Source organism: Carassius carassius, chromosome 37 (assembly GCF_963082965.1).
Source record: "Carassius carassius chromosome 37, fCarCar2.1, whole genome shotgun sequence".
In the NCBI taxonomy this organism is placed as follows: Eukaryota; Metazoa; Chordata; class Actinopteri; order Cypriniformes; family Cyprinidae; genus Carassius; species Carassius carassius.
Genome location: NC_081791.1, coordinates 2,838,211 through 2,866,158, shown reverse-complemented (window position 1 = coordinate 2,866,158; position 27,948 = coordinate 2,838,211). Strand labels below are relative to the sequence as shown.

Genomic DNA, 27,948 nt, shown 5'->3' with positions numbered 1-27,948 from the left:
CGTCGAAAGATTTGTGTACTGTGTACTGCTCCTTGTATGGTTAAATGGTGCCACTGTTGTAAGTTTCACAGTTGGAACCAAGTACCAGTAGACGGTCAGATATTTGAGACTGTCAAAAGCTAACAGATATAAAATACAACACTTTAGACTCATATAAGACAACACAACATAAAATTACTGTCTTCACTTTTAATGAGTTGCAGTTTTGAGAGATATGATCTGGTGATGTCTCTGGACTGAGAGTAATTTGGCTCATAAAGCAGGAACATCATAACAAATGCACAATTAGACCTTCTAATCTTTCACTTTACACATACACCTTCCATAACTAATACATTTTTATAATGACATGAATGTATAGATCTAATTAACTGAATCTAAAATAGTTGGCATTTCTCGTTCACTTATGTAATTTTATACAAAATCTGAGTTACACTGTCACACTGTTGACGGTGAATAACACCACTCGCCCTAATATTACTGCAAATTTTAAACAATTATTCCCAAGGCCAGAAGGCCCTACAAATATATGAAATCATTTAGAGAACTGAACTGGTGTATTTCTTGTGGTATTGTCTAGTCGTGTTCTGGTACAGTCAGTAAAGCCTCCTCTGGATCTCTGTCCACAGCCACATTCTGAAACATCACAACAAGATGATGATCAGTATCACATAAACCCACATCTAAGACAAAGACAGGAGGCTGCTAAAAAGGAGAGGATAAAATGTGCTTTAATTAACATTTGTAAATGCATTTGTAAGTTCTCTAATAATGATGTGCCAAATACTATTGTTATATGTTCATGCAAGATTACAATATGATGAATATAAACTATTTACTCAAACTTTGAAAAAATTATGTGTGATTAATGTGTGATTCGTTTGGTTAATTTGTAAATCATAATGAATTATTTACATTTAAAATTTTCTACATATAGATGTTTTCCCAATTTCAACTGCTTTTTTTCATCAGAATTTTTGTAAATATCTGAATGAACATAAAAAGATCCAGAGCGGGAGTCAATATCAAAAGTAGCAGTCAGTATGTGGTTTGTCCAGGCTTTATGTACTTTGAACTTAATGAACTGAGAAAGATTTGCCAGTTGTTGCTGTGAGATTTTACTTCACTCTTTCACCAAGCACTTGTCTATCCTCAAATACATCTGGGGGTTCATATGGTCACATGTGGTCTGGCATTACAAGGATGACCAGCTGTCCTTCCCTGGCTTACTTTACATTACAGACATTGCAGTTTATTGCTCTGCAGTTCTCAAGCCCCCTGCAGCAGGACCAACGAATGTTAACACAGGTTAGCAGAAACCCTGAATATCTTTCCTCTGCTGTTTTTCAGTGTCAGTAGAAAGGTCTCTTTACTGTCCTAAGTTATTGTAACTGTGACATAAAAACTCATTTGACTGTAAACTAAGTGTCTTAAAGGGGTGCTATTATGCTTTTTCAACTTAAGTTAGTCTGTAATGTTGCTGTACAGTATGAGCATAAAAAAGATCTGCAGTTGCAAAGCTCAAAGTCCATTTCAAATTTAGATATTTAACAGATATACCTTTTCAAAAACTACAACAAACGAATCGTTTAGACTACATATTTTACGGGATTTGTGATATCACAAATATTGACAAATGGGATGAGACCTGGTTGAGCTGCACTAGAGAAGGAAACAAGTGTTATCACTATGCTGGAGACACGCTAGCTTTCCCAAGACAGACAAACTTAAGAGTGATTACAATCATCCGGGTTTAAATCGGCTCAAATTGAATTGATTTTCCAATATTTAAACTGGAGCTAACAGCAGGCGGCTATGGTAAGGGGCATGACATTTCCCGACCAGATGCCGAGTGCTGCCAATCACAACACACACTGACCCAGCTAACCAATCACAGCACATTTCATATTTCAGAAGGCGGGCCTACATTTGTTACAGGAATTATTCCAGCTGTTCATGCTAGACTGGTGAGAGAGGAGTTTTAATTATGTAAATATTTTTATAAAATTAATGTGTTTTTCGAACAACCTAGTATGAGAGCCTGTTCTAGTACACCCCCCAAAACAATATCAAGACTTTGTAAAAGAGCATAATAGGACCCCTTTAAGGACTGTTTAAGGATTGTTGCTAATGGTAACACGCATAAAAAACATTTAAACATTTTCTAATAAAGATCTGTACATTTTATTTGGATTTTACAAAATTATCTGCCCAAGTAAATCACTTGTTTGTGGTGCCTCTAAGGAAAACAATGGTTAAGGTATAGTCCAGTTTCTGACTGCAATGCTAATTTGTCACAATTGTACTTATGCACAAGCTGACAATGAAAATTTGAAAGAAGAATTCGCCTGCTCAAAGACTAGACCTGAACCCCATTAAACACCTCTGGTAACACCTTGGTTTAGGGACCAATTCTCTCTATTAACTTGTTGCTTTTTAGCATGCATATCACTAGCATATTGGCTGTTTATTGGTATAATGTATAAATCCTACCAGCAAATTAAGAGTTTATTCAGGGAAAAGTCATAGTTAACATTCAGTTTATAGTAATAATTGGTCCCATAACTAAAGTGTAATCCACCTCTGGGATGATTTGGAGAAATGAGCAAGGCCCCATAATCCACCATCAGGATCTGACCCTCACTAATTCCTTTGTATGTGAATGGTAGCAAATCCTACAGCCATGATACAACATATGTCAATAGCTTTTTTTACCCTAAGACTAAAAACTAAAAACGAACAATTTAAAAACATATAACATGAATACAGTAAGAGGATAAACAGAAAATACATTCATGTTTAATCAGTTTTACTCACAGGATACTGAATTTTGAATACTGCCCATCATAGACTGCTATGCATTAAAACACTTTTTTTCCCCTCATGCAATTTCCCAAAACTTCTTAGATTTACAGTTTTTAGTCTGTATTTATTGTATTTATTTATTATTTAATATAACTGTAGTTATCTGTTGTGGAAAAAAAATTCTAACCATTTGTATTTAATCTATATCTTTAAAAAAGCTATACCAAATTATTCTCTGATTATCCATTAAGATAAATTGTACTAAGTCAGAGTCAAATGTATTAAAATCAACCATTACAGTCGCAAAATAAAAGATTAATGTTTTTATATCATCAAAGGCAAATACTTTTAATTAGATGTAAATAAGATGAAATACTTCTTAAACGTAGATGGAAAAGTTACTTTATTATTCTGTGTTTTGTACTAATAAGTGAACTGAACGAAAATGGCATTGTTGAAGATCTGTTGTAAAATTATTGACTGCTCTTTAATTGATAAACATTACAGTATGAAAGTATTACTGTGCTCACCACAGGTCTGTCTCTGTGTGTGTTAACTGCTTCAACATTCAGGAAAATAGACTCAACATCACAGCCTGCAAATACATTAGAAAAAACAGATAATTTTATGATCCAACTGATCTATATTTTAAAAGCTATATTTCAGAAGAGATTAAGAGAGTCTGACCATAGGCAACAGGGGTGAGTTTCAACACCGTATGCAGAGGACACTTCAGATAAGGCAGCTCTTCTGGAGGAACATCAGGTCATTAAAACACTCAGCCAAATGTACATGTACACCCTCGACTGACAGTTTTCTATCCAAGCAATGTTGTAAAAGTGACATGCAAAATGTGTGTGAAATTCTTACCTGGATTTCTTTATTGATTAATCAGACAAACACAATCCAACTAATAACACACAAGCAGTAGTACTGTTACATTTTTCACCGAAGACATTGACTAAGCATTACCGCGTATCCTGATTTTAACAGTTGGTGGATCCTATTTAGCAGAATCACAAAATCTACCAAATTTTCTTGTAGCTGCTTAAATATACACCACCTTTTAGGATACATTGGGGTAAAGGCACAGAATGGGGTCAACAAGTGCAGGTGCATAAAAGTGTGTAAAAAGTCACCAGTTCAATCCAATGTTCAGTCACATGAGTATGTAACTAGATGAGCAACAGAGAGTAGATCTTTACTCCCCAATGCTAAAACTAACTCTCTTGGATGTACAGTACTATATAGGGCAGTGAAATCATGTACTTTTTTTACCAAGGTCATTAATTATTATAACATGGAAAAAATATTTTGGAAGGCACACTGTATTATTGTATTTATAGATAGTTGAGGCATAAGAATTATTTGAATGAGCAATAAGTTTCATAGTAGGTGATTTATATATTAAAAGGTTGAAGAAATGATTAAATTGGTGCTCATGGAATGTGAAAAATGTATTTAATATTTTTTATATGTATGTAATAATGTATGAATTTTAAGTGTTGTGTGTACCCCAGGAAGACTAGCAGTGCTTTTGGGTATAGCTAATGGGGATCCAAATAAATTAATGTGGACAAAGTACACAAATCCATTACTTGGGTGAAAGTACAGATACTGCTGGTCGAATATTACTCCATTACAAGTGGAGGTTGTAAAGACAGATTTTTACTGAAGTAAAAGTACAGAAGGACTTGCTTATAAAAGTACTTAAGTGCCAAAAGTAAATTACCTTTTTTATGTCAGTGCACTGCTTTATTATTATTGTATGTAATACTTTCAATACCAACAATATAATAAAACCAACTAATAATCTAATCTAATAATTTTAGACTGTAGTATATCTTTAGAATATAGAGCTTTTAGAATGTTAAATACCTATACCCACAAAAGACTGCTTTATAAGTTATCTTCCTGATGTATCCACATTCCTTAGCATATCCAAAACCTCAGAACAACTTGATGATTTAACAGAAACTATGGACTCTCTTTTTTCTAGCATTTTAAATACAGTTGCTCCTTTACGCTTAAGGAAGGTTAATGAAACCACAATGACACCATTGTATAATGAGCATACTCGCACCCTAAAGAGAGCAGCCCGAAAAATGGAGCGCAGCTGGAGGAAAACAAAGCTAGAGGTATTTCGTATTGCTTGGCGGGAAAGTAACCTATCCTACAGAAAAGCATTAAAAACTGCTAGATCCGATTACTTTTCTTCTCTTTTAGAAGAAAACAAACATAACCCCAGGTATTTATTCAACACAGTGGCTAAATTAATGAAAAATAAAGCCTCAACAAGTGTTGACATTTCCCAACATCACAGCAGTAATGACTTTATGAACTACTTTACTTCTAAAATTGATACTATTAGAGATAAAATTGCAACCATTCAGCCGTCAGCTACAGTATCGCATCAGACAGTGCACTATAGACCCCCTGAGGAACAGTTCCACTCATTCTCTACTATAGGAGAGGAAGAATTGTATAAACTTGTTAAATCATCTAAACCAACAACATGTATGTTAGACCCTATACCATCTAAGCTCCTGAAAGAGGTGCTTCCAGAAGTCATAGATCCTCTTCTGACTATTATTAATTCCTCATTGTCATTAGGATATGTCCCCAAAACCTTCAAACTGGCTGTTATTAAGCCTCTCATCAAAAAACCACAACCTGACCCCAAAGAACTAGTTAATTATAGACCAATCTCGAATCTCCCTTTTCTGTCCAAGATACTAGAAAAGGTGGTATCCTCACAGTTATATTCCTTCTTAGATAAAAATGGTATATGTGAGGATTTCCAGTCAGGATTTAGACCGTATCATAGTACTGAGACTGCTCTCCTTAGAGTTACAAATTATCTGCTCTTATCATCTGATCATGGTTTTATCTCTCTATTAGTTTTATTGGATCTTATTGCTGCGTTTGACACAATTGACCACAACATTCTTTTGCATAGACTTGAACACTTTGTTGGCATTAATGGAAGTGCATTAGCATGGTTTAAATCGTACTTATATGACCGCCATCAGTTCGTAGCAGTGAATGAAGATGTATCATATCGATCTCAAGTGCAGTATGGAGTACCTCAAGGCTCAGTACTAGGGCCGCTACTCTTCACGCTTTATATGTTACCCTTGGGAGATATCATCAGGAAACATGGTGTTAGCTTTCACTGTTATGCTGATGATACTCAGCTCTATATTTCTTCGCGGCCCGGTGAAACACACCAATTTGAAAAACTAAAGGAATGCATAGTCTATATAAAAAACTGGATGACGAGTAATTTCTTACTGCTAAATTCTGAAAAAAAACAGAGGTGTTAATTATAGGACCTAAAAACTCTGCTAGTAATAACCTAGAACACTGTCTAAGACTTGATGGCTGCTCTGTCAATTCTTCGTCATCAGTTAGGAACCTAGGTCTGCTATTTGATCGCAATCTTTCCTTTGAAAGCCACGTTTCTAGCATTTGTAAAACTGCATTTTTCCATCTCAAAAATATATCTAAATTACGGCCTATGCTCTCAATGTCAAATGCAGGAATGTTAATCCATGCATTTATGACCTCAAGGTTAGATTATTGTAATGCTTTATTGGGTGGTTGTTCTGCACGCTTAGTAAACAAACTACAGCTAGTCCAAAATGCAGCAGCAAGAGTTCTTACTAGAACCAGGACGTATGACCATATTAGCCCGGTCCTGTCAACACTGCACTGGCTCCCTATCAAACATCATATAGATTTTAAAATATTGCTTATTACTTATAAAGCCCTGAATGTTTTAGCACCTCAGTATTTGAATGAGCTCCTTTTACATTATAATCCTCTACGTCTGCTACGTTCTCAAAACTCAGGCAATTTGATAATACCTAAAATATAAAAATAAACTGCGGGCGGCAGATCCTTTTCCTATTTGGCCCCTAAACTCTGGAATAACCTACCTAAGATTGTTCGGGAGGCAGACACACTCTTGCAGTTTAAATCGAGATTAAAGACCCATCTCTTTAACCTGGCTTACACATAACATACTAATATGCTTTTAATATCCAAATCCGTTAAAGGATTTTTAGGCTGCATTAATTAGGTAAACCGGAACCGGGAACACTTCACATAACACCCTATGTACTTGCTACATCATTAGAAGAATGGCATCTACGCTAATATTTGTCTGTTTCTCTCTTATTCCGAGGTCACCGTAGCCACCAGATCCAGTCTGTATCCAGATCAGAGGGTCACTGCAGTCACCCGGATCCAGTACGTATCCAGACCAGATGGATCAGCATCTAGAAAGGACCTCTACATCCCTGAAAGACAGCGGAGACCAGGACAACTAGAGCCCCAGATACCGATCCCCTGTAAAGACCTTGTCTCAGAGGACCACCAGGACAAGACCACAGGAAACAGATGATTCTTCTGCACAATCTGACTTTGCTGCAGCCTGGAATTGAACTACTGGTTTCGTCTGGTCAGAGGAGAACTGGCCCCACAACTGGTTTCTCCCAAGGTTTTTTTCTTCATTCTGTCACCGATGGAGTTTCGGTTCCTTGCCGCTGTCGCCTCTGGCTTGCTTAGTTGGGGTCACTTCATCTACAGCGATATCGTTGACTTGTTTGCAAATAAATGCACAGACACTATTTACAACCCGAATTCCGGAAAAGTTGGGACGTTTTTTAAATTTTAATAAAATGAAAACTAAAAGACTTTCAAATCACATGAGCCAATATTTTATTCACAATAGAACATAGATAACATAGCAAATGTTTAAACTGAGAAAGTTTACAATTTTATGCACAAAATGAGCTCATTTCAATTTTGATTTTTGCTACAGGTCTCAAAATAGTTGGGACGGGGCATGTTTACCATGGTGTAGCATCTCCTTTTCTTTTCAAAAAAGTTTCAAGACGTCTGGGCATTGAGGCTATGAGTTGCTGGAGTTTTGCTGTTGGAATTGGTCCCATTCTTGCCTTATATAGATTTCCAGCTGCTGAAGAGTTCGTGGTCGTCTTTGACGTATTTTTCGTTTAATGATGCGCCAAATGTTCTCTATAGGTGAAAGATCTGGACTGCAGGCAGGCTAGGTTAGCACCCGGACTCTTCTACGACGAAGCCATGCTGTTGTTATAGCTGCAGTATGTGGTTTTGCATTGTCCTGCTGAAATAAACAAGGCCTTCCCTGAAATAGACGTTGTTTGGAGGGAAGCATATGTTGCTCTAAAACCTTTATATACCTTTCAGCATTCACAGAGCCTTCCAAAACATGCAAGCTGCCCATACCGTATGCACTTATGCACCCCCATACCATCAGAGATGCTGGCTTTTGAAATGAACGCTGATAACATGCTGGAAGGTCTCCCTCCTCTTTAGCCCGGAGGACACGGCGTCCATGATCTCCAACAAGAATGTCAAATTTGGACTCGTCTGACCATAAAACACTATTCCACTTTGAAATAGTCCATTTTAAATGAGCCTTGGCCCACAGGACACGACGGCGCTTCTGGACCATGTTCACATATGGCTTCCTTTTTGCATGATAGAGCTTTAGTTGGCATCTGCTGATGGCACGGCGGATTGTGTTTACCGACAGTGGTTTCTGAAAGTATTCCTGGGCCCATTTAGTAATGTCATTGACACAATCATGCCGATGAGTGATGCAGTGTCGTCTGAGAGCCCGAAGACCACGGGCATCCAATAAAGGTCTCCGGCCTTGTCCCTTACGCACAGAGATTTCTCCAGTTTCTCTAAATCTTTTGATGATGTTATGCACTGTAGATGATGAGATTTGCAAAGCCTTTGCAATTTGACGTTGAGGAACATTGTTTTTAAAGTTTTCCACAATTTTTTTACGCAGTCTTTCACAGATTGGAGAGCCTCTGCCCATCTTTACTTCTGAGAGACTCTGCTTCTCTAAGACAAAGCTTTTATAGCTAATCATGTTACAGACCTGATATCAATTAACGTAATTAATCACTAGATGTTCTCCCAGCTGAATCTTTACAAAACTGCTTGCTTTTTTAGCCATTTGTTGCCCCCGTGCCAACTTTTTTGAGACCTGTAGCAGGCATTAAATTTTAAATGAGCTAATTAAGTGGATAAAAGTGTAAAATTTCTCAGTTTAAACATTTGCTACATTATCTATGTTCTATTGTGAATAAAATATTGGCTCATGTGATTTGAAATTCCTTTAGTTTTCATTTTATTAAAATTTAAAAAACGTCCCAACTTTTCCGGAATTCGGGTTGTAAACTGAACAGAGATGACATCACTAAATTCAATGATGAACTGCCTTTAACTCTCATTTTGCATTATTGAAACACTGTTTTGCTAATGAATGTTGCTCAGTTGCTTTGACGCAATGTATTTTGTTTAAAGCGCTATATAAATAAAGGTGACTTGACTTGACTATAGAAATGAAACAAGTGAGTTGACTATATATATATATATGTATGATATGTATGTATATTATTATTATTATTATTATTATTTAACACCCTTACCGACCCCCACAAAAGCAGCATGGTAGTGATCTCATATAGCTCTGGCAGTGCACACATCTACCATTCATCCCAATTTGAACCGAATGGACACTGAAATTTCTGTAAATAGGAAGAGAAAATCTTTTTTTTTTTACATTTAAAGCCCAGCAACACAACTGTAGCTTGTATAGCTTTACTACAGCAACACTGCTTTAACAAAACAGCAAGATTCATTTATTTGCGATATTTGTCGTAGTTAAATTAGTGAAGTTAAAGTCATAAATTTTCAGAAAAAATAGTAATCACAGATTCAAAAACTGCACTTAAGTACAATATGTACTGTTAGTACTGTATTGGAAATGTACTTTGTCCACTTCCAAATGTACTGTCCACCTCTGCATATTAGCATGTACATAAAATGCCAAGCATCAGATTCAAGTGGCATAAAGACTTGGACTCAGGAATGATGGAAATGTGTTCTGTGGAGTGATGAAGTGTGCTTCTGTTGGGCTAATCTAAACTTGGAGAACAAGCCTGGATGCACAGTGCAGTTGAACGTAATCCATGGTGACTGAAGAGTTTGTTGTTTGACAAGAATCAGTGAATTTCCAGAAGTACAGACACGTTTAGTAACAGAACTACCAGATAAAGGTAAAGCGCTGCTTTGGCAGTTAATTCACATATTTAATAGGTTCAGTCCTCCCAAAAAGAGATTTATGAACTTCTCTGGTAGCAATTTTAAAAAGGATTTTTGTGGAGTAATTCAAATTGTGTCCCAAGTCTACTTTTTTTTTATGATGTAATTAGGCTGTGGTAATTGTCACAAATCCTTCTTTCAAGCCTGAATGAATAAGGGAAACTATCAAATTATTTGGATAGTTTTTAGTTTGTTTGCTTGTGAGAAAATAATGATAGGCCTAATGCTCAAACCTAAGTAACAAACTCCAGAGTACATGGATAGGATGTGTGGACTTGAATAAAGATCACAACACTTTTTAATCAATACAGAAATCCAGGTCGTTCCAAAGGGTTCGCAGTCTTTTGATTGCAACTGAACTACTCAAGTATTGGAGTAATGTTCCAGTAGTATGTTCTGAAAGACTTTCTCTACCTGAAGTTTTGTCTAGGAAGTACGCCAGCAGACAGCGCATGACAGCCTGATGACAAATGACCAGAACATTCTCCTGCCGCTCAAGCTCCATGATTACAGGCTCTAAACGCTGAACCAGATCCTCGTAGGACTGAACACACACAAAAACACAAGCATTGCAATACAAATAAAACATGCATAAAAACACCTCACTGTCATTTCAGATCAATTGTGTACCTGGTCTAAAAAAATTCAGAGGATAGCTCACCCCACCCTCACAAATGTGAAGACAAAACATTTTGATTGCCTCCTGGTTGCTGGCTGCAGTACAGGGGTCCATTCTTAGTGACGTGACATTCAGCCAAGTATGGTGACCCATACTCAGAATTCGTGCTCTACATTTAACCCATCCGAAGTGCACACACACAGAGCAGTTCTTCATACATCACTTGCCAGATCTTCTAATCTCGATAACTGATCTTTGGCTAATTTGGTTCTTCAAATGAATTTGCAGATTTGATTGATATATCTGGATTAGGTTTTCTAAGATTACTGCTCATTCTCATGTCCCCAATTAAGGGCAGATTATTGATACTCAAAACCACAATCAGCAATGCAGCGATTGGCTGGCGGCAAGACAGCAACGTATTTTCATCATATAATTAAAAAAGACACCTGACAAAAAACTTTACACATTTCTGGACCTTTATAAGTACAAGCGAACAAATATACATATATATTATAATAGATAAATGAAATGTGAACTGTAATTTATTTATTTTTTTTACATGATTCACGTTTTCTAGAATTTGTACAGGCTTTACATTTTTATTTCAGTGTTGTAATTAGCAATTCATTTAATTTTATCTTTGAAGCAGATTTGTTACGTGACAGCATTAATTATATTTAAATTACATTTTAAATTGTTATTATTCTAAATTATTGTTCCTGGATCAGTAGTGTATTCTTGTAATGAAGTAGCAGTGGCTGGGACATATTTTAAATTTCAATTATGCTTAAAAAGATGCAATCTAATCCTGTAGCACATGGCTAGTGTGGCTTTTCATTAGTCGTGTGCTTTTGTGTTGTCTTGTTTTGGGATGACATGTTTTGTGTGAATACACGGTTCACAATTTATTTTTTTCATTTAGGCAAAATATACATATAATCTGAATTATTTAAAACAAGTGAAACTGAACCATACATAAATTTGAAGTCGGGGATGTAGCTCCTCTACACATGAGTGAGAAGATGGAAGCTCTTCATTCATGTATAAATGTAATAGCCTAACGATCATAGTCTGTGTTTGGACTTTACTCTGTTGATTTACATTATTAACAAGTTATTGTTGGTGATCAGAGAGATAATAATATATCACTAATTAAAGACTATTTTATGATAACAAGGAGGTGTAATTTTCATACTGGTGAATAATTATCATAATTAATAAAAACTAAACCCAGAGTCATTTGCTTTATTTGTTGTTGAAATTTATGCATCATCAAAGTTCAATACATTTTCCACAAGAGATAGCATAAATGCAAACTCCAGCAGTGAACCAACAACATTTACAACTGGCGTGTAACCTATAAATTTCAAATTTTTCTTGCCATGACATATACTCACTTCACCCTTTGGATAGCGGTACCGGTATTTGTCTTGGTCTCTGAGAGCAAACTCCTCAGGAAAGTGATCCTGAATCTCTTCGTAAGTCATCTCCTCACACACACCCTGCACATGAACACATGACAAATATCTCTCAGTCAAGAAGACACAAATGCATTCTGCAAAAGAACCAAAACAAAGGGCTACTGCCTGGGATTTAAAATCAGCAAATGCTTACAATGTCAAATGTGTCACAAGAAACAGGACTAGACTCACAGCATCAATCTCGTTCAGTGCTTTCCACTGTTCGTAAGGCACTCCAATTGCCTCTGCGGTCTGGATCGTTCTCCTCATGTGACTGGTCCAGATCTTCAAGTCCAGGATGCACTGACCCCTGATGTATGTGCCTAGAGCTTCAGCAAACTGACAAAAAATATTTTTAGCTTGTTGCTGTGCAGAGGTTATGGATGTTTCTAGGGCATTGCCAGGTAATTTTATTAGGGGTGACATGGAAGAGGACAAGTAAGGTGGGTTACTGCTCCACTTAAATCAGTCCACCACAAATCTCTATACTATTATGGGTAGGGTTTAGGGCAGTCAAATTAAAATTCAAACATTCATGAAAAAAAGGATAATAAATGCACAAATGAATGGAAAAACTTGCATTCAATGTTATGATGTGATGCTCTGAAACTATGTGAATTGAGGCTTTTCTTACAGCTCTCAATTCAAATGTGCCTCCAACATAATCTTTAGGCAAGGGGTGCAGAGTTTAGCTTCAACCATAATCAAACAAACCTGATCCAGAAAATAAAGACTCCCGGAACTGAATTCTGCAACCTTGCTTTAGGCAAATATTAGGTGATCAGTTACATAGCCATAACCCACTGACAGTGTACAACTCAAGGATCCCAACTTTGCACATCTTTTATGCAATCTGACATAAATAGATGAAAAGTTCCCTTTTGAGGGAACTCACACTGTGTAAGAAAATATGCTATGGGAATGTCTCAGCGTGACTGTGGCCATGCTACTGAATGGTTTGCGATTGTAGCTCCATGTAGCTTCGCTTTTCTGTTGAATCTCTATCTTACTATCACTCTCTGTTGTTTAAAGGAATAACATATAACTTAATTCCCACCATATTTCTGATTTTATATATCAAACTAATCTGATTAATTTGATCATTCGCTTTTATTCTAAAACAGCGAGTGCAGCGTGTTAGCCGGTTAGCTTGTCATCCGCATAGCTAATCAGATCTATTGCTGTTTTCTTCTTTGTTTCTCACTCCATTTTCTTTTCTCTCTAGCTCCGTTTCATCATACAACAATGGTAAGTCAGTATCATTCATCAATCATGTTGAATAATGTCTTCTTCTCCTTCTATTGTTATTTGCACCACTTGCCACATGTATAGTTTATTTCTCTACGTCGACAATGAGGGATTCACAAGTGATAAATTCAGGGAAATATTTAGGCTGCCAGAGAAGATTTCAGAATTAGAGACACTCATCCCAACTTTAATTGAGTACAGTAAGAATGTGAGGGCTGTAGATACAGCTTTGGATGGGACTAGTCCTGTACATTGTTTGGTTCCAGTTACATAGCCTCTGCAGCAGGGTGACTGGGTGACTGTGATTGTGACATAGTCGCTGGTCAAAACACTGCTAAAACCAGATGATTACATTATTTTAAATGATTCTACCCCACAAGATTACTGTTATAAATATGTGCCGCGTCGAAAAGGTAAAAGGGGAGGTGTTGCTTCAATTTATAACAATATTTTCAGTATTTCTCAGAGGGCAGGCTTCTAATCTCAATATTTTGGTGCATTGATCTTTTCTTCTCCTCTGACTGGTTCCTCAGTCCCTGCTGCTGAAAAAAAAAAGCCCAACCACATTAGGCTGCTACCAGCACACTTTACCTTTGGGATCGTACTCTGCAGGGAATGAGCAGAGCTGGATTCCTTCAAAAATGATGCTTAGAATTGAGGTTCATCAGACGAGAGAATCTTGTTTCTCAGTGTCTGAGGGTCCTTTTTATGTGCTTTTTTGCTTATTCCAAGTGTGTTTTCATTTGTCTTCACTGAGGAAAGGATTGAGTCATGATGTTTAGTTCTAGAAAGAGTCCTGGTTGTTTCAAACTTCTTCCATTAAGTGTAACAGAGACTACATGCTTCTGTGACCCTTCAATGAAGCAGAATTTTTTTTCTGAACCTTTCCCCAGTTGTGTGTCTTGATGCAGACCTCTTTCTAAACTCTACAGGAGGTTTGTTTGACCTCAGGGCTTGGTTTTTGCTCTGATGAGCATTATTAGGTGTTAGACCTTTTATTAAGATGAGTGTGCCTTTCCGAATCATACCCATTCAATTGAATTTGCCACAGGTTAACTTCACTCGAAGTGTGGTAAAACTTACCAACCAATTTTTTTTTCTTTACCATTATGGTGTATGGAGTTTAGATCGATGTGGGAAAAAGTACATTTAAAGCAGATTGACACAAAGTAGCAACATAACAAAATGTGAAAAAATATAGAGTTATGAACACTTTCACAAGGCAAAGTACACCTAAAAGTATGCTGCTGCACAAATAGCATTTATAACAACCCGTAGCAGATCTATACAAGTGGAGCTGGGGAAAGAGGAGGGCTTCAGAGAAACCCTGAGAGCACGCTGTGATGTGCTCTAGTATTTAAATGCAAAGCAGCAAGCACTTTGGCAGTGTATGCAACTTGAATCAATCAAATTGTGCCAAGTAGTTAAATGCTGTATATGATCGGTTTGCCTTAATGACCTGTCAGTCTGCGCAATCTAGAGTTTTATGACAGAACTTAGCTATTATTCAGAGGCCATTTAAGTCTTACATTAATTTATTTGAAGAGTTTTGTTTGCATTTACCAAATTCTTGCCCTAAAAATAGCTTCCCTTTTTTTTAAGCTTACCTAAACATTGTGTGATGTTACTTTTTTTTTGTAATAGAATTTACAGGTAATTATTTGACAGACAAAATATTTAAAATTGGATAAAATAAAAATGTATATAAATCCCTTATAAATATAATTAATGTTATATAAACAGAAATGTCAAATACCTCACTCAAGAAGCATTAAGACGAAGGAAAGAAGTAGAACACCTCTCTTCATTATGGTATTAGTAGTGACATTAGTAGTAACAATAAACATAATAATTCATTAAAACGTTATAGCCAGCAATTCAGTCTAAAAGCCCTGCTCAACACTATTTGCATTATTTTAATCAGATTTACACTAACCTTCATTCCACGTGTCGAGAGGCCGGGGTCACTTCCGATACGCCCCAAAAGGTTGAGTTCACTCTCTCCATGACGACAGAGGTAGATAGTGCGAGGTGTGACATGGATGTTCATCAGATAATAGACGATCCTGCTCTGAATATGATCTTGAACCTGATTAGCCAGGTACCTACTGCCCACATTAAAGATCTTAATGTATGACAAGTTCCTGTGGACACAAAGAGAGAGGACAGCAATGGTGAGGACTTCCACTACAGTCATGTCAAACATACAATCATGTTTGTCAAATTCACTCAGCGTGACAATACTTCACCTGTCTTTGTCATCGTCTAAAGGAACGTATGTGAGTTTGTAGCAGTCTATTCTCTTAAGGAAGTCAGTCACAGCCTCCTCTTTATCACAGTTAACATAATCAGGACTACTCAGCTTCACTTGCTGCAGATAAACAAAGGTCTTTTATAGAAAGAAGGGCATGTATGTTTGTTTAAAGACTTGCCAACAAAACAAATATTTACTCCAATACAGACAATTGACCAGGTAATATTTTAAAATGATGCACCTCATTAAAAAGCTGCTCATACATACAGCCACAATAAAACACAAAGATCAATAATAAAAAGTAAAAAAAATAAAAATTAACTTTTTAACGTTCTTTTTAAAGTTTCTTCACCTTGATGTTTTCTGCAATGATTTCTGGGTCATCACAAAGAGACTCAACAAAAAACACCTACAAGAAAGACAAACCTACTTTAAAAGTTATATAATGTGGAAATATTTACTAAATATACTCAAGAAATTAGGTCGGAATTTGGTAACACTTTAGATTAATAAACATTATTCACTATTAATTAGTTGCTTATTAGCATGCATATTGGGTGTTTATTATTTCTTATAAAGAACATCTTAATACATGGCTATATTCTAAATTCCTTAATCCCACCCAATACCTTAACATTATTACTACAATAACTTTACTTACTACAAACAAGCAGCAAATTATAAATTTATTTAGGGTAGACTTTTGGCTAACAAGTTAACACAGGTTCCCTAATCTAAAGTGTTACCATTAATTTGATGAATAGTAATTCATCAGTTCACCTTTTTCACTCACTTTATAGCCATTCTCTTTAGCAAAGGCGAGGATCACCTCTCTACGTTCTCTTGTTGTGTTGGTCGCATCAAAGACCTGAACATAAATGTGCTGAATTAGTCATACCATCATTAAAAACCTTTAATTTTTCTTTAAAGATTTTGCTGCTTTAAAAATATACTGTTTTCAACATAATAAGAACCAAAATAGATTTAAGCAGCAATTAGGGCCCAAGCACAACAGAAGTAATTGAATAGCCGGGCAATGGCAGGGAGCAAATGAAAATGAGCAAATAAAGACACTAAACAAAAATGGTTTCAAAAAAAACATCAATAAAATAACTTGTAATATGAATACTAGTGGCCAACAGACAAAATGGGTGTGTCAAAAAACATATACTATGGGATTCTGTGGGAACCAGGGAATAAAAAACAGATGCAAAATGGTTCAGCTCTTCCACTGTTCCACTTGGTTTGCTGTACTGAATCTAAGGAGACCTTAAAAATTTATATTTTTCACATCTCTTGTCCAATATGTGTCATTGTGTCGAAACTGCTTACATACTGTACCCTCAGGTCATGGTTGTTATAACCAAGTTTGCTGAAAATTCAGCTGCATCACAGGAATGAATGTTACATGTTAAAGTATAATAAAACAAGAAACCCGTTATTTTAAATCAAAATAATATTTTAAAATGTTACTGATTTTACTCTGTTTTTATTAAATAAATGCAGTCTTGGTGAGCATAAACGACTTCATACTTAATTTTTATTTATTTATTTTTTTATATATTTTAAAATCATAATTATTTCAAACATTTGGCAGGGGGTGTATAAACACACAGGAGCATTAAATGGAGTATACTGGAGCATTAAACTACTATGATAACACTTATTGCCTTACCAGCTTTAGTGTTAATTGTTCAGAGAAAGATAAAGTGTCTGTACATCCCTTCTCAAATCACTGATTTCTGTATAACATCAGTAAATTATCCATGTTTAGGTGAGCACGTGTGTGTATGCTGTCACTTACTGCCACTTGTCCATGATCCTGAGTGAAGTAACAAAAGACGTCCTTCAACGCCGCCAGAGCACACGCTCTAAACACACAGTTTACAGAAAGAAAGAAAAAAAACACAGAAAATGTGTACAGTCGTGGCCAAAAGTTTTGAGAATTACATAAATATTGGAAATTGGAAAAGTTGCTGCTTAAGTTCTTATAAAAGCAATTTGCATATACTCCAGAATGTTATGAAGAGTGATCAGATGAATTGCATAGTCCTTATTTGCCATGAAAATTAACTTAATCCCAAAAAAACCTTTCCACTGCATTTCATTGCTGTCATTAAAGGACCTGCTGAGATCATTTCAGTAATCGTCTTGTTAACTCAGGTGAGAATGTTGACGAGCACAAGGCTGGAGATCATTATGTCAAGCTGATTGGGTTAGAATGGCAGACTTGACATGTTAAAAGGAGGGTGATGCTTTAAATCATTGTTCTTCCATTGTTAACCATGGTGACCTGCAAAGCAACGCGTGCAGCCATCATTGCGTTGCATAAAAATGGCTTCACAGGCAAGGATATTGTGGCTAGTAAGATTGCACCTAAATCAAAAATTCATAGGATCATCAAGAACTTCAAGGAAAGAGGTTCAATTCTTGTAAAGAAGGCTTCAGGGCGTCCAAGAAAGTCCAGCAAGCGCCAGGATGGTCTCCTAGAGAGGATTCAGCTGCGGGATCGGAGTGCCACCAGTGCAGAGCTTGCTCAGGAATGGCAGCAGGCAGGTGTGAGCGCATCTGCACACACAGTGAGGCCAAGACTTTTGGAAGATGGCCTGGTGTCAAGAAGGGCAGCAAAGAAGCCACTTCTCTCAAAAAAAAAACATCAGGGACAGATTGATCTTCTGCAGAAAGTATAGTGAATGGACTGCTGAGGACTGGGGCAAAGTCATATTCTCCGATGAAGCCCCTTTCCGATTGTTTGGGGCATCTGGAAAAAGGCTTGTCCGGAGAAGAAAAGGTGAGCGCTACCATCAGTCCTGTGTCATGCCAACAGTAAAGCATCCTGACACCATTCATGTGTGGGGTTGCTTCTCATCCAAGGGAGTGGGCTCACTCACAATTCTGCCCAAAAACACAGCCATGAATAAAGAATGGTACCAAAACACCCTCCAACAGCAACTTCTTCCAACAATCCAACAACAGTTTGGTGAAGAACAATGCATTTTCCAGCACGATGGAGCACCGTGTCATAAGGCAAAGGCAAAGTGGCTCGGGGACCAGAATGTTGAAATTTTGGGTCCATGGCCTGGAAACTCCCCAGATCTTAATCCCATTGAGAACTTGTGGTCAATCCTCAAGAGGCGGGTGGACAAACAAAAACCCACTAATTCTGAAAAACTCCAAGAAGTGATTATGAAAGAATGGGTTGCTATCAGTCAGGATTTGGCCCAGAAGTTGATTGAGAGCATGCCCAGTCGAATTACAGAGGTCCTGAAAAAGAAGGGCCAACACTGCAAATACTGACTCTTTGCATAAATGTCATGTAATTGTCAATAAAAGCCTTTGAAACGAATGAAGTGCTTGTAATTATATTTCAGTACATCACAGAAACAACTCAAACAAAGATCTAAAAGCAGTTTAGCAGCAAACTTTTTGAAAACTAATATTTATGTAATTCTCAAAACTTTTGTCCATGACTATACAACCGTACAATACAGTTGATAAAACTGTTAGTTCTGCTGCTTATATCAGATTGGGTGAATGGTATACTGATATAGGGTGAATTCCAGTTGCAAGTGAGCATCCCTGTAACCAAGCAGAAACTCAAAAGGAAGTCAAAATGGAAGTCTAGTGCAACTGGCTCTCAGTGGTTAAGATTTTTCAGAGACCCTTTCGCCAGCTTACATTACATACATTATTACAATAAAAAGTATTTTTAAAGAAAAATCTTTATTAGAAACACAGTATCATTCAATCAAATTATGGATTCAGAAACAAATACTGCCACATTGACTCAAAGTTGAACTTTGGCTGAATCATAGCCTTTCTGGTATATAGACAAACAGCTTAATAACTCTTGTTTAGGTGATAATGATTGGATAAAAACTCCTGAGTTTCTCACTTGCGAATTTTCATGGCCTCTTCATTGTCTGGGCGGAAGAATTCAAAACTCTTGTAGGCACGTACAGCATCTCTGCGGTACTGTCCAACATTAAACACTGTTAAAATAGTTTCACATTAGTGATAATGTATAGTGCAAGAAGTAACGCTGCATGACTTGATTTTAACAACCAAGGCACAGTTAAATATACATATTTTAGGACTTCTTGAAAAATAACCAAACATTTTGCCAAATTTGCCCAATTAAAAGTGAAAATTCCAGAAATAACCATATTATTTTGCCAACAAAAACATATATATTTCTAATATCTACCAATATATTAGCCAGAAATGACATGTATCAACCACTAACTGTGCTATTTGGTCAGTTAAAAGAAACCGTTATCCAAAGTTTTCACTGACCAGCTTAAATATATATTTTTAAATATTGATTTTGATGGTTGCAACACACATTTCAAAAAAGTTGGAACAGAAGCAAAATAAAAGTGAAATGGTTATCCACCTTATTTTTCCTGTGAAGAAGTCATGGCCATTTTGTAAATTTAATAATTTTTCTGCAGCCTGGAATTGAACTACTGGTTTCGTCTGGTCAGAGGAGAACTGGCCCCCCAGCTGAGCCTGGTTTCTACCAAGGTTTTTTTGTCCATTCTGTCACCGATGGAGTTTCGGTTCCTTGCCGCCGTCGCCTCTGGCTTGCTTAGTTGGGGTCACTTCATCTACAGCGATATCGTTGACTTGATTGCACAGATACTACTGTATTTAAACTGAACTGAGCTGAATGATGACATCACTGAATTCAATGATGAACTGCCTTTTTGCTTTTATTGACACACTGTTTTCCTATTTAATGCTGTTCAGTTGCTTTGACACAATCTGTATTGTTAAAAGCACTATATAAATAAAGATGACTTGATGACTTGTATGTGGCTTTCGGTGTCACCTGCTTCCAGCTATTATTAGCTGTATAAAAACCTTGTTTTGCAGCCTGATATTTCAAACTGGTGTCTTACCATATTATTTTAATGTATTATCCTAATTATGAACACACTGGTTTGTAGTGCAAACCCCTTTACCCTTTACTTTACTGTTATTCTTCTCGTTGTTTCCCTACTGCGGTTTATAAACTGGAAGTCTCGCACACTGACAGAAAACAGAAAAATAAGGTGGATAGAATATCCAAGTTAATCTGTTGAAACAGTCCACAATAAGAAGGTGAAATGGTAATAGTTAAGGGGATCATATTTGGGTGTAAAAGGCAGCTTTCAGTCTTTGCAAGCAAAGCCACTTTGACAAATTTCATGGGATGAGTGTCAAACAAATAAAGTAAAAAAACATTTCCCAATGGAAAATCGCAAAGAGTTTAGGTCTTTCACCACCTTATTGTGAAAAGGTTCAGGGAACCCAGAGAAATCACAGTACATGTAGGGCAAGGCAGGAAATCTTGGGTTAATGTCTGTGACCTTTGAGCCCTCAGATGGCATTGCATAAGAAACCGTCATGCTGCGGTGTTAAATATAGCCACATGGGCTCGGGAGTAATTCAGAAAACTGCTTAACCACAGTCTGCTGCTGCTTCAAGAAATGCAGCTTCAATCTCTGTTACGCAAGGAGAAAGCTGTACATCAAATGTAGAGATGCCACCAGGTTCTCTGGACCAGACCTTAGATAGTCATGTGTGCTGCACTCATGAGTCCACATTTCAACTTGTTTCCGGGAAAAATGGATTTCGAGTTCTCAGTCCCAAAGACCAAAGGGACCATCCGGACTTTCATCAGTGACAGAAGCAAAAATAAATATCTGTCATGGTATGGAGGTCTTTCATGGGAAGTCCATGGTTATTAGATCAATACAATGCCAGTTCTCAGTCTACATGTGCTACAGCAGCAAGGTATCGTCTTTGTATAAGCAGCTGAAGTCTTCTATAACGCAAGATTTGACCATAATTTTGTCACAGTGTCTGGGTTGTGTTCCCTGGGTTTCCACTAGATGTCTCCCTTTCCCACGGTGTCTGTCACTTTATGAACCTTCTGTTCCCTTATTTGGTCACCTTCCTCCTTGTTTGGGTTAATTGATTAGTCCCCACCTGTCTCCAGTTCCCTCATTCCCTCATGTGGGAGGGACCAGAGCCGCCGTCTCACCATGGCGGATGGAAAAGGCCAGCGCCACGACCCATGATGGCTGCAGGGCCAGTGCCACTGCACAAGATTGCCGCCAGCCCAGTGCCACGAGGCAAGATGGAAGCCAGCCCCGCGCCACAGCACAAGATGGCCGCCAACCCAGCGCCGCTGGGGTGCATGGCCACCAACCCCGCTCCACGAGGCAAGAGGGAAGCCAGCCTCACACCACAGTACAAGATGGCCGCCAGCTCAGCGCCACAGCACAAGATGGCCGCCAACCCAGCACCACGAGGCAATATGGACGCCAGCACAGCGCCACAGCACAAAGTGGTCACCAATCCAGTGCCACGATGCAGGATGGCCGCCAGCTCAGCGCCAACGCCCAAGATGGCCGCTGACTCATTCTTGGAGTATTTATCCATGCTGTCAAAGATCCTAGAAATGCCCAAGACTGTTCACGTCACGGCTGCTGAGCCAGCGCCACGACCCAAGATGGCCGCCAATCCAGCGCCACAGCACAAGATGGCTGCCAGTCCAGTGCCACAGCGCAAGATGGCCACTCACCCAGCGCCAATGCCCAAGTTGGCCACCGGTCCAGAGTCATGGCCCAAGATGGCTGCTTGCCTAACACCGCTGCACAGGATGACAGTCACACCTGACCCTCCAGAGTCTAGTCAGGTTCCAGTTGACTCTCCAGAGTCAGGGCTAGTCACAGATGACCCTCCAGAGTCAGGGCTAGTCACAGATGACCCTCCAGAGTCAGGGCTAGTCACAGATGACCCTCCAGGGTCAGGGCTAGTCACCGATGACCCTCCAGGGCCAGTCACCGCTGACCTTCCAGAGTCAGGGCTAGTCACCGTGGACCCTCCAGAGTCAGGGCTAGTCACCGTGGACCCTCCAGAGTCAGGACTAGTTACCGTGGACCCTCCAGAGTCAGGACTAGTTACCGTTGACCTTCAAGAACAAAGGCAAGTCACCATTGATCTTCATGAACAAGTGCAAGTCACCAATGATCTCCATGAACAAGTGCAAGTCACCAATGATCTTAAGGAGCAGGGCCAGGCCACCAAGTCAAGTCAGCATTGATCTTCTGGATTCCAGTCCTAACATCATGGAACTACTGGAGCCTCTCCTCGTCTCAGCTGGATTACCAGAGTCTCTTCACGCCTCTGGGGAACTTCCAAAGCCTCGTCACGTCTCGGCTGACCGACCAGAGTCTTTCCTCGCCTCTGCGGAACTCCCAGAGCGCCCGACTGATCCTGTCATGGCCACAGAGGCTACTCTTAACTTGTTCAGATTCTTTGTTTCAGACTTGCCCAACCAGACTCATCCTCCTGTTGACCCGACCACACGGTTATGGTGGTCTTCTGCTCCACCCTGGGGGACTCCGGTCTCCACCACACGGACGTGGTGGTCTTCTGCTCCGCCCTGGGGGACTCCGGTCTCCACCACACGGACGTGGTGGTCTTCTGCTCCGCCCTGGAGGGCTCCCGCCTTGACCACACGATTGTGGTGGTCTTCTGCTCCACCCTGGAGGACTCTGGCTTCAACCACAAGGATGTGGTGGTCTTCTGCTCAGCCCTGGAGGGCTCCCGCCTTGACCACACGATTGTGGTGGTCTTCTGCTCCGCCCTGGAGGGTTTCTGCCTTGACCACAGGGGTGTGGTGGTCTTCCGCTACCCCCTGGAGGACTCTGGCCTCGACCACTAGGACGTGGTGGTCTTTTGCTCTGCCCTGGGGGGCTTCATGTTGTTTTTTGTTTTTGTGTTCACTCCTGTCCCTGTTCCTCTCTGTTAGTCTGGCCCTCCGTCCCTCCCCCTGAGCCTCCACCTGTCCGCCTCCCTCCTGGTCTCTGTTTTGTGTCTTGTCGTGAAGCGTCTGGGAGCCGCTCCGTAGAGGGGGGGTACTGTCACAGTGTCTGGGTAAAGTGTCTGTCACTTTATGAACCTTCTGTTCCCTTATTTGGTCACCTTCCTCCTTGTTTGGGTTAATTGATTAGTCCCCACCTGTCTCCAGTTCCCTCATTACCTTCTGTGTACAGTCGTGGCCAAAAGTTTTGAGAATTACATAAATATTAGTTTTCAAAAGGTTTGCTTCTAAACTGCTTTTAGATCTTTGTTTCAGTTGTTTCTGTGATGTACTGAAATATAATTACAAGCACTTCATACATTTCAAAGGCTTTGATCGACAATTACATGACATTTATGCAAAGTGTCAGTATTTGCAGTGTTGGCCCTTCTTTTTCAGGACCTTTGCAATTCGACTGGGCATGCTCTCAATCAACTTCTGGGCCAAATCCTGACTGATAGCAACCCATTCTTTCATAATCACTTCTTGGAGTTTGTCAGAATTTGTGGGTTTTTGTTTGTCCACCCGCCTCTTGAGGATTGACCACAAGTTCTCAATGGGATTAAGATTTGGGGAGTTTCCAGGCCATGGACCCAAAATTTCAACATTCTGGTCCCCGAGCCACTTAGTTATCACTTTTGCCTTATGGCACGGTGCTCCATTGTGCTGGACAATGCATCGTTCTTCACCAAACTGTTGTTGGATTGTTGGAAGAAGTTGCTGTTGGAGGGTGTTTTGGTACCATTCTTTATTCATGGCTGTGTTTTTGGGCAGAATTGTGAGTGAGCCCACTCCCTTGGATGAGAAGCAACCCCACACATGAATGGTGTCAGGATGCTTTACTGTTGGCATGACACAGGACTGATGGTAGCGCTCACCTTTTCTTCTCCGGACGAGCCTTTTTCCAGATGCCCCAAACAATCGGAAAGGGGCTTCATCGGAGAATATGACTTTGCCCCAGTCCTCAGCAGTCCATTCACTATACTTTCTGCAGAAGATCAATCTGTCCCTGATGTTTTTTTTGGAGAGAAGTGGCTTCTTTGCTGCCCTTCTTGACACCAAGCCATCTTCCAAAAGTCTTGGCCTCACTGTGCGTGCAGATGTGCTCACACCTGCCTGCTGCCATTCCTGAGCAAGCTCTGCACTGGTGGCACTCCGATCCCGCAGCTGAATCCTCTTTAGGAGACGATCCTGGCGCTTGCTGGACTTTCTTGGACGCCCTGAAGCCTTCTTTACAAGAATTGAACCTCTTTCCTTGAAGTTCTTGATGATCCTATAAATTGTTGATTTAGGTGCAATCTTAGTAGCCACAACATCCTTGCCTGTGAAGCCATTTTTATGCAGCGCAATGATGGCTGCACACGTTTCTTTGCAGGTCACCATGGTTAACAATGGAAGAACAATGATTTCAAGCATCACCCTCCTTTTAACATGTCAAGTCTGCCATTCTAACCCAATTAGTCTGACATAATGATCTCCAGCCTTGTGCTCGTCAACATTCTCACCTGAGTTAACAAGACGATTACTGAAATGATCTCAGCAGGTCCTTTAATGACAGCAATGAAATGCAGTGGAAAGGTTTTTTTGGGATTAAGGTAATTTTCATGGCAAAGAAGGACTATGCAATTCATCTGATCACTCTTCATAACATTCTGGAGTATATGCAAATTGCTATTATAAAAACTTAAGCAGCAACTTTTCCAATTTCCAATATTTATGTAATTCTCAAAACTTTTGGCCACGACTGTATTTATACCCGGTCTGTCTGAGTATGTGTCACGGAGTCCTTGTCTAATGTCTTGTCATTCCATAGTCTTGATCCTGCCTTGTGTTTTGTCTGTTCTTGTTTATTTGGATTCTCTGGTTTTGACCCTGCCTGGACTGTTTACCCTTTTGGATTGCCCCTTAATAAATATCTTACCTGCACTTGGATCTCTCCGTGTTTCTTGTATCACCGAACGTGACAAATTTTTCCCCATTGTGCCCCATTTCTTTAGAGTTGTTGCAGCCATCAACATCAAAATTAGTTTATATTTACAAAATACAATTTACTCAGTCTGTGAAGACTTTAGAGATATTTTATTTGTATGTTTGTCAGTTAAATAAAGTTTAAAGAGAATTAACAAATCACAGATTCTTGATTTTTATTGCATTTTACAAAATGTCCCAACCTTTTTCGAATAGAGGTTGTAATGTGTACAAGAAGATTTGGTGCTTTACCTGCTAATCTGATTAATTGATTAGTTCATATAATGTTTCTACAGTATGTGTAATAATTCTCACCCCTGGTGGGAACTCCAATCCAGTTGAGGTAGCGTGTGAGTTTCTTTGAGATGTAGGTCTTTCCACGGGCAGGCAGACCAACCATCACAATCATGGTGGGCGAGTTGGTGAACTGTGGTACTGATGCTGAAATAAACACACACAACATGTCTAAAAACACAAACAAAAACTCATCAATTTTAAACACACTAGATATTAGTCTAATATTTCATTGTCATACAGAAACAAATTCATCATTTGATATGGTTTTATAATGGATTTTGTAAACTGATCTCAATGGAGATAAAGAAACATTGCTTACACTCCCACTCATTTCATTGTAATTCACATCAGTGAAAATATTGTACTCATGCCTCTTGTATCAGTGGTCTCTGTGTTTGTTTGTGTGTGTGCAAAGGGTAGTGAACTGGACTTCAGTGAGGTGAACAGCCCTGAGGACATAAACTGTAACACATTGCATCAAACACCATTAAAAAACACACAAAACAAACACAAAACTGATATTTTATTAAAAATAATTGCAAACAAATTCTAGTATTAGGAAATATCCTCTGTATCTATGATTTTATTTTAAAGTGGTTTCACTATGCAATAAACTTTCTTTGTGAGCTACTTTTTATTTTCTTTTACATATAACATTATAATGATTAAAAAAAAAACAGACAGATAATCAATCATTTAAAGAGTCCAGTAAAAAGAGGACAGAGAAAATGGGAAATAAATCTTTATATAATCGTATGTTAGAGTAAAAGCATCAATAGTACTTTGGCCTTTTTAATTCGTGTTGTTGTACATTCACAAATCACTATTTTAAGGAGGCTATGGATCCAATATGTTTTTCCACAAGTGGTGTAAACCAGTTCTGAAACTATGCAATATACTTTCTTATCTCTCACTTAGGGAGTCCCATAAATATAAAGGTTTAATGAAAAATAGTTTACAGAGGTCTAAAATAAAAGTTGTTTCAAATGTTTTACAAAGAAACATTTAAAAAGTTCACTTAGCAAGATACATTTTTTAACAGTGTAGTTAACTGATAGCCTACTTTTAAAACTTGATAAGACCACAGAAATAGAGTGAGGAATGAGACAGAGATGTTTCTTTAGACGTATGACTTACAGCCTCTTCGCCGTCTCAACCTACTGCTCACCCATGGCACCCAGATCTTCTCCAGAGGATTTTGTGTCAGTTCAATTTGATACATGTTTGAGACAGCTGTGTCTGAGTATGGTAAGTGCACAAAGAGACCAGTAGAGCTGAAGTCTTCTCTTAAGAATGTATGTGTAGCCTTGTCCACTCTGAAGCAGATGTGTATTTGAACTGGTGAACCCTGATGGAGGAGGTGCATCAAGCACCTGACACAATGTCACACAAAAACAGCCTACACATATTCACCACAAAACAGGCGAGAGTATGCCACTAAAAATAATCATTAAAAATAAGGCATTCTTTCCATCGACATGGAGTAGAAGTCAATTCATCTAGAATTCCCAGAAATATGAAGATACGGTCTAATTTAAAATAAATAAAAAACAGCAACTATCATTTAAAATAATAATAATAATAAAGTATTTTTTAAAATACTAGTGTACGTACATTCTGACTTTTTTGCTCATATAGTTCTAACTCAAACACAGCAGACAGATGCTCTCTGTCCGGATGTGTGTTTATCCATAACACATTTGACACATTTGTAAGAAGACATCAAAGCCCTGCCAGCACAGATACCAATGTATGTGTGTAAAGGTTTGACTATGTTTGTGAGGTCCAAAATGTCCTTACTAATGTAGTGAAACATGATAAAAACCAACTAGAAAGCAGAATCTCACTAGTTAAAAAGTTTTACAGATAGGCCAGATATGTTTTATTTAAATATAGTGTTATGCAAAGGTTTCTGTAAATGGTTATTTTTAGGGGCAGGGGCCGGGTTAGGCAATAGAAAATACCAATAACTTGATATAAAAACGATGGAAGTCCTCCTAGTGAAACAAATGTGTGTGTGTGTGTGTGTCTGAGAGAGAGAGCGAGAGTATTGAAAACGCAGTTTTCATGCAGTATCTCATGCTCATAGATATGTATTTCAGTCTAACCTGTGCTCTCGCAGCGCGTTCTCTTTCTCATGACGGCTTTCTCACGACGCTCCATTAATAACACACATTAACACAAATACCACACATACAGACAGAATGCCAACCATACTGCTCGAAGACTGGTGACTTGAATATTCACTAGTCATGATTACGTCGTT

General features: G+C 38.6%; 1 protein-coding gene across 1 annotated transcript; it reads right to left on the bottom strand.

The window, feature by feature from the left end:
- Nucleotides 1–174: 174 nt before the first annotated feature.
- si:dkey-96f10.1 (6-phosphofructo-2-kinase/fructose-2,6-bisphosphatase) lies at nucleotides 175–27,948 on the bottom strand. The gene is made up of 14 exons (XM_059527165.1): nucleotides 27,791–27,948; nucleotides 25,701–25,826; nucleotides 19,455–19,551; nucleotides 17,364–17,430; nucleotides 16,353–16,427; nucleotides 15,912–15,968; nucleotides 15,555–15,676; nucleotides 15,242–15,449; nucleotides 12,250–12,396; nucleotides 11,995–12,099; nucleotides 10,390–10,519; nucleotides 3,493–3,555; nucleotides 3,336–3,400; nucleotides 175–636 (listed from the first exon to the last, which is right to left on the bottom strand). The coding sequence occupies exons 1-14, from the start codon at nucleotides 27,843–27,845 to the stop codon at nucleotides 577–579; spliced, it is 1,377 nt and encodes a 458-aa protein (XP_059383148.1). The 5' UTR covers nucleotides 27,846–27,948; the 3' UTR covers nucleotides 175–576.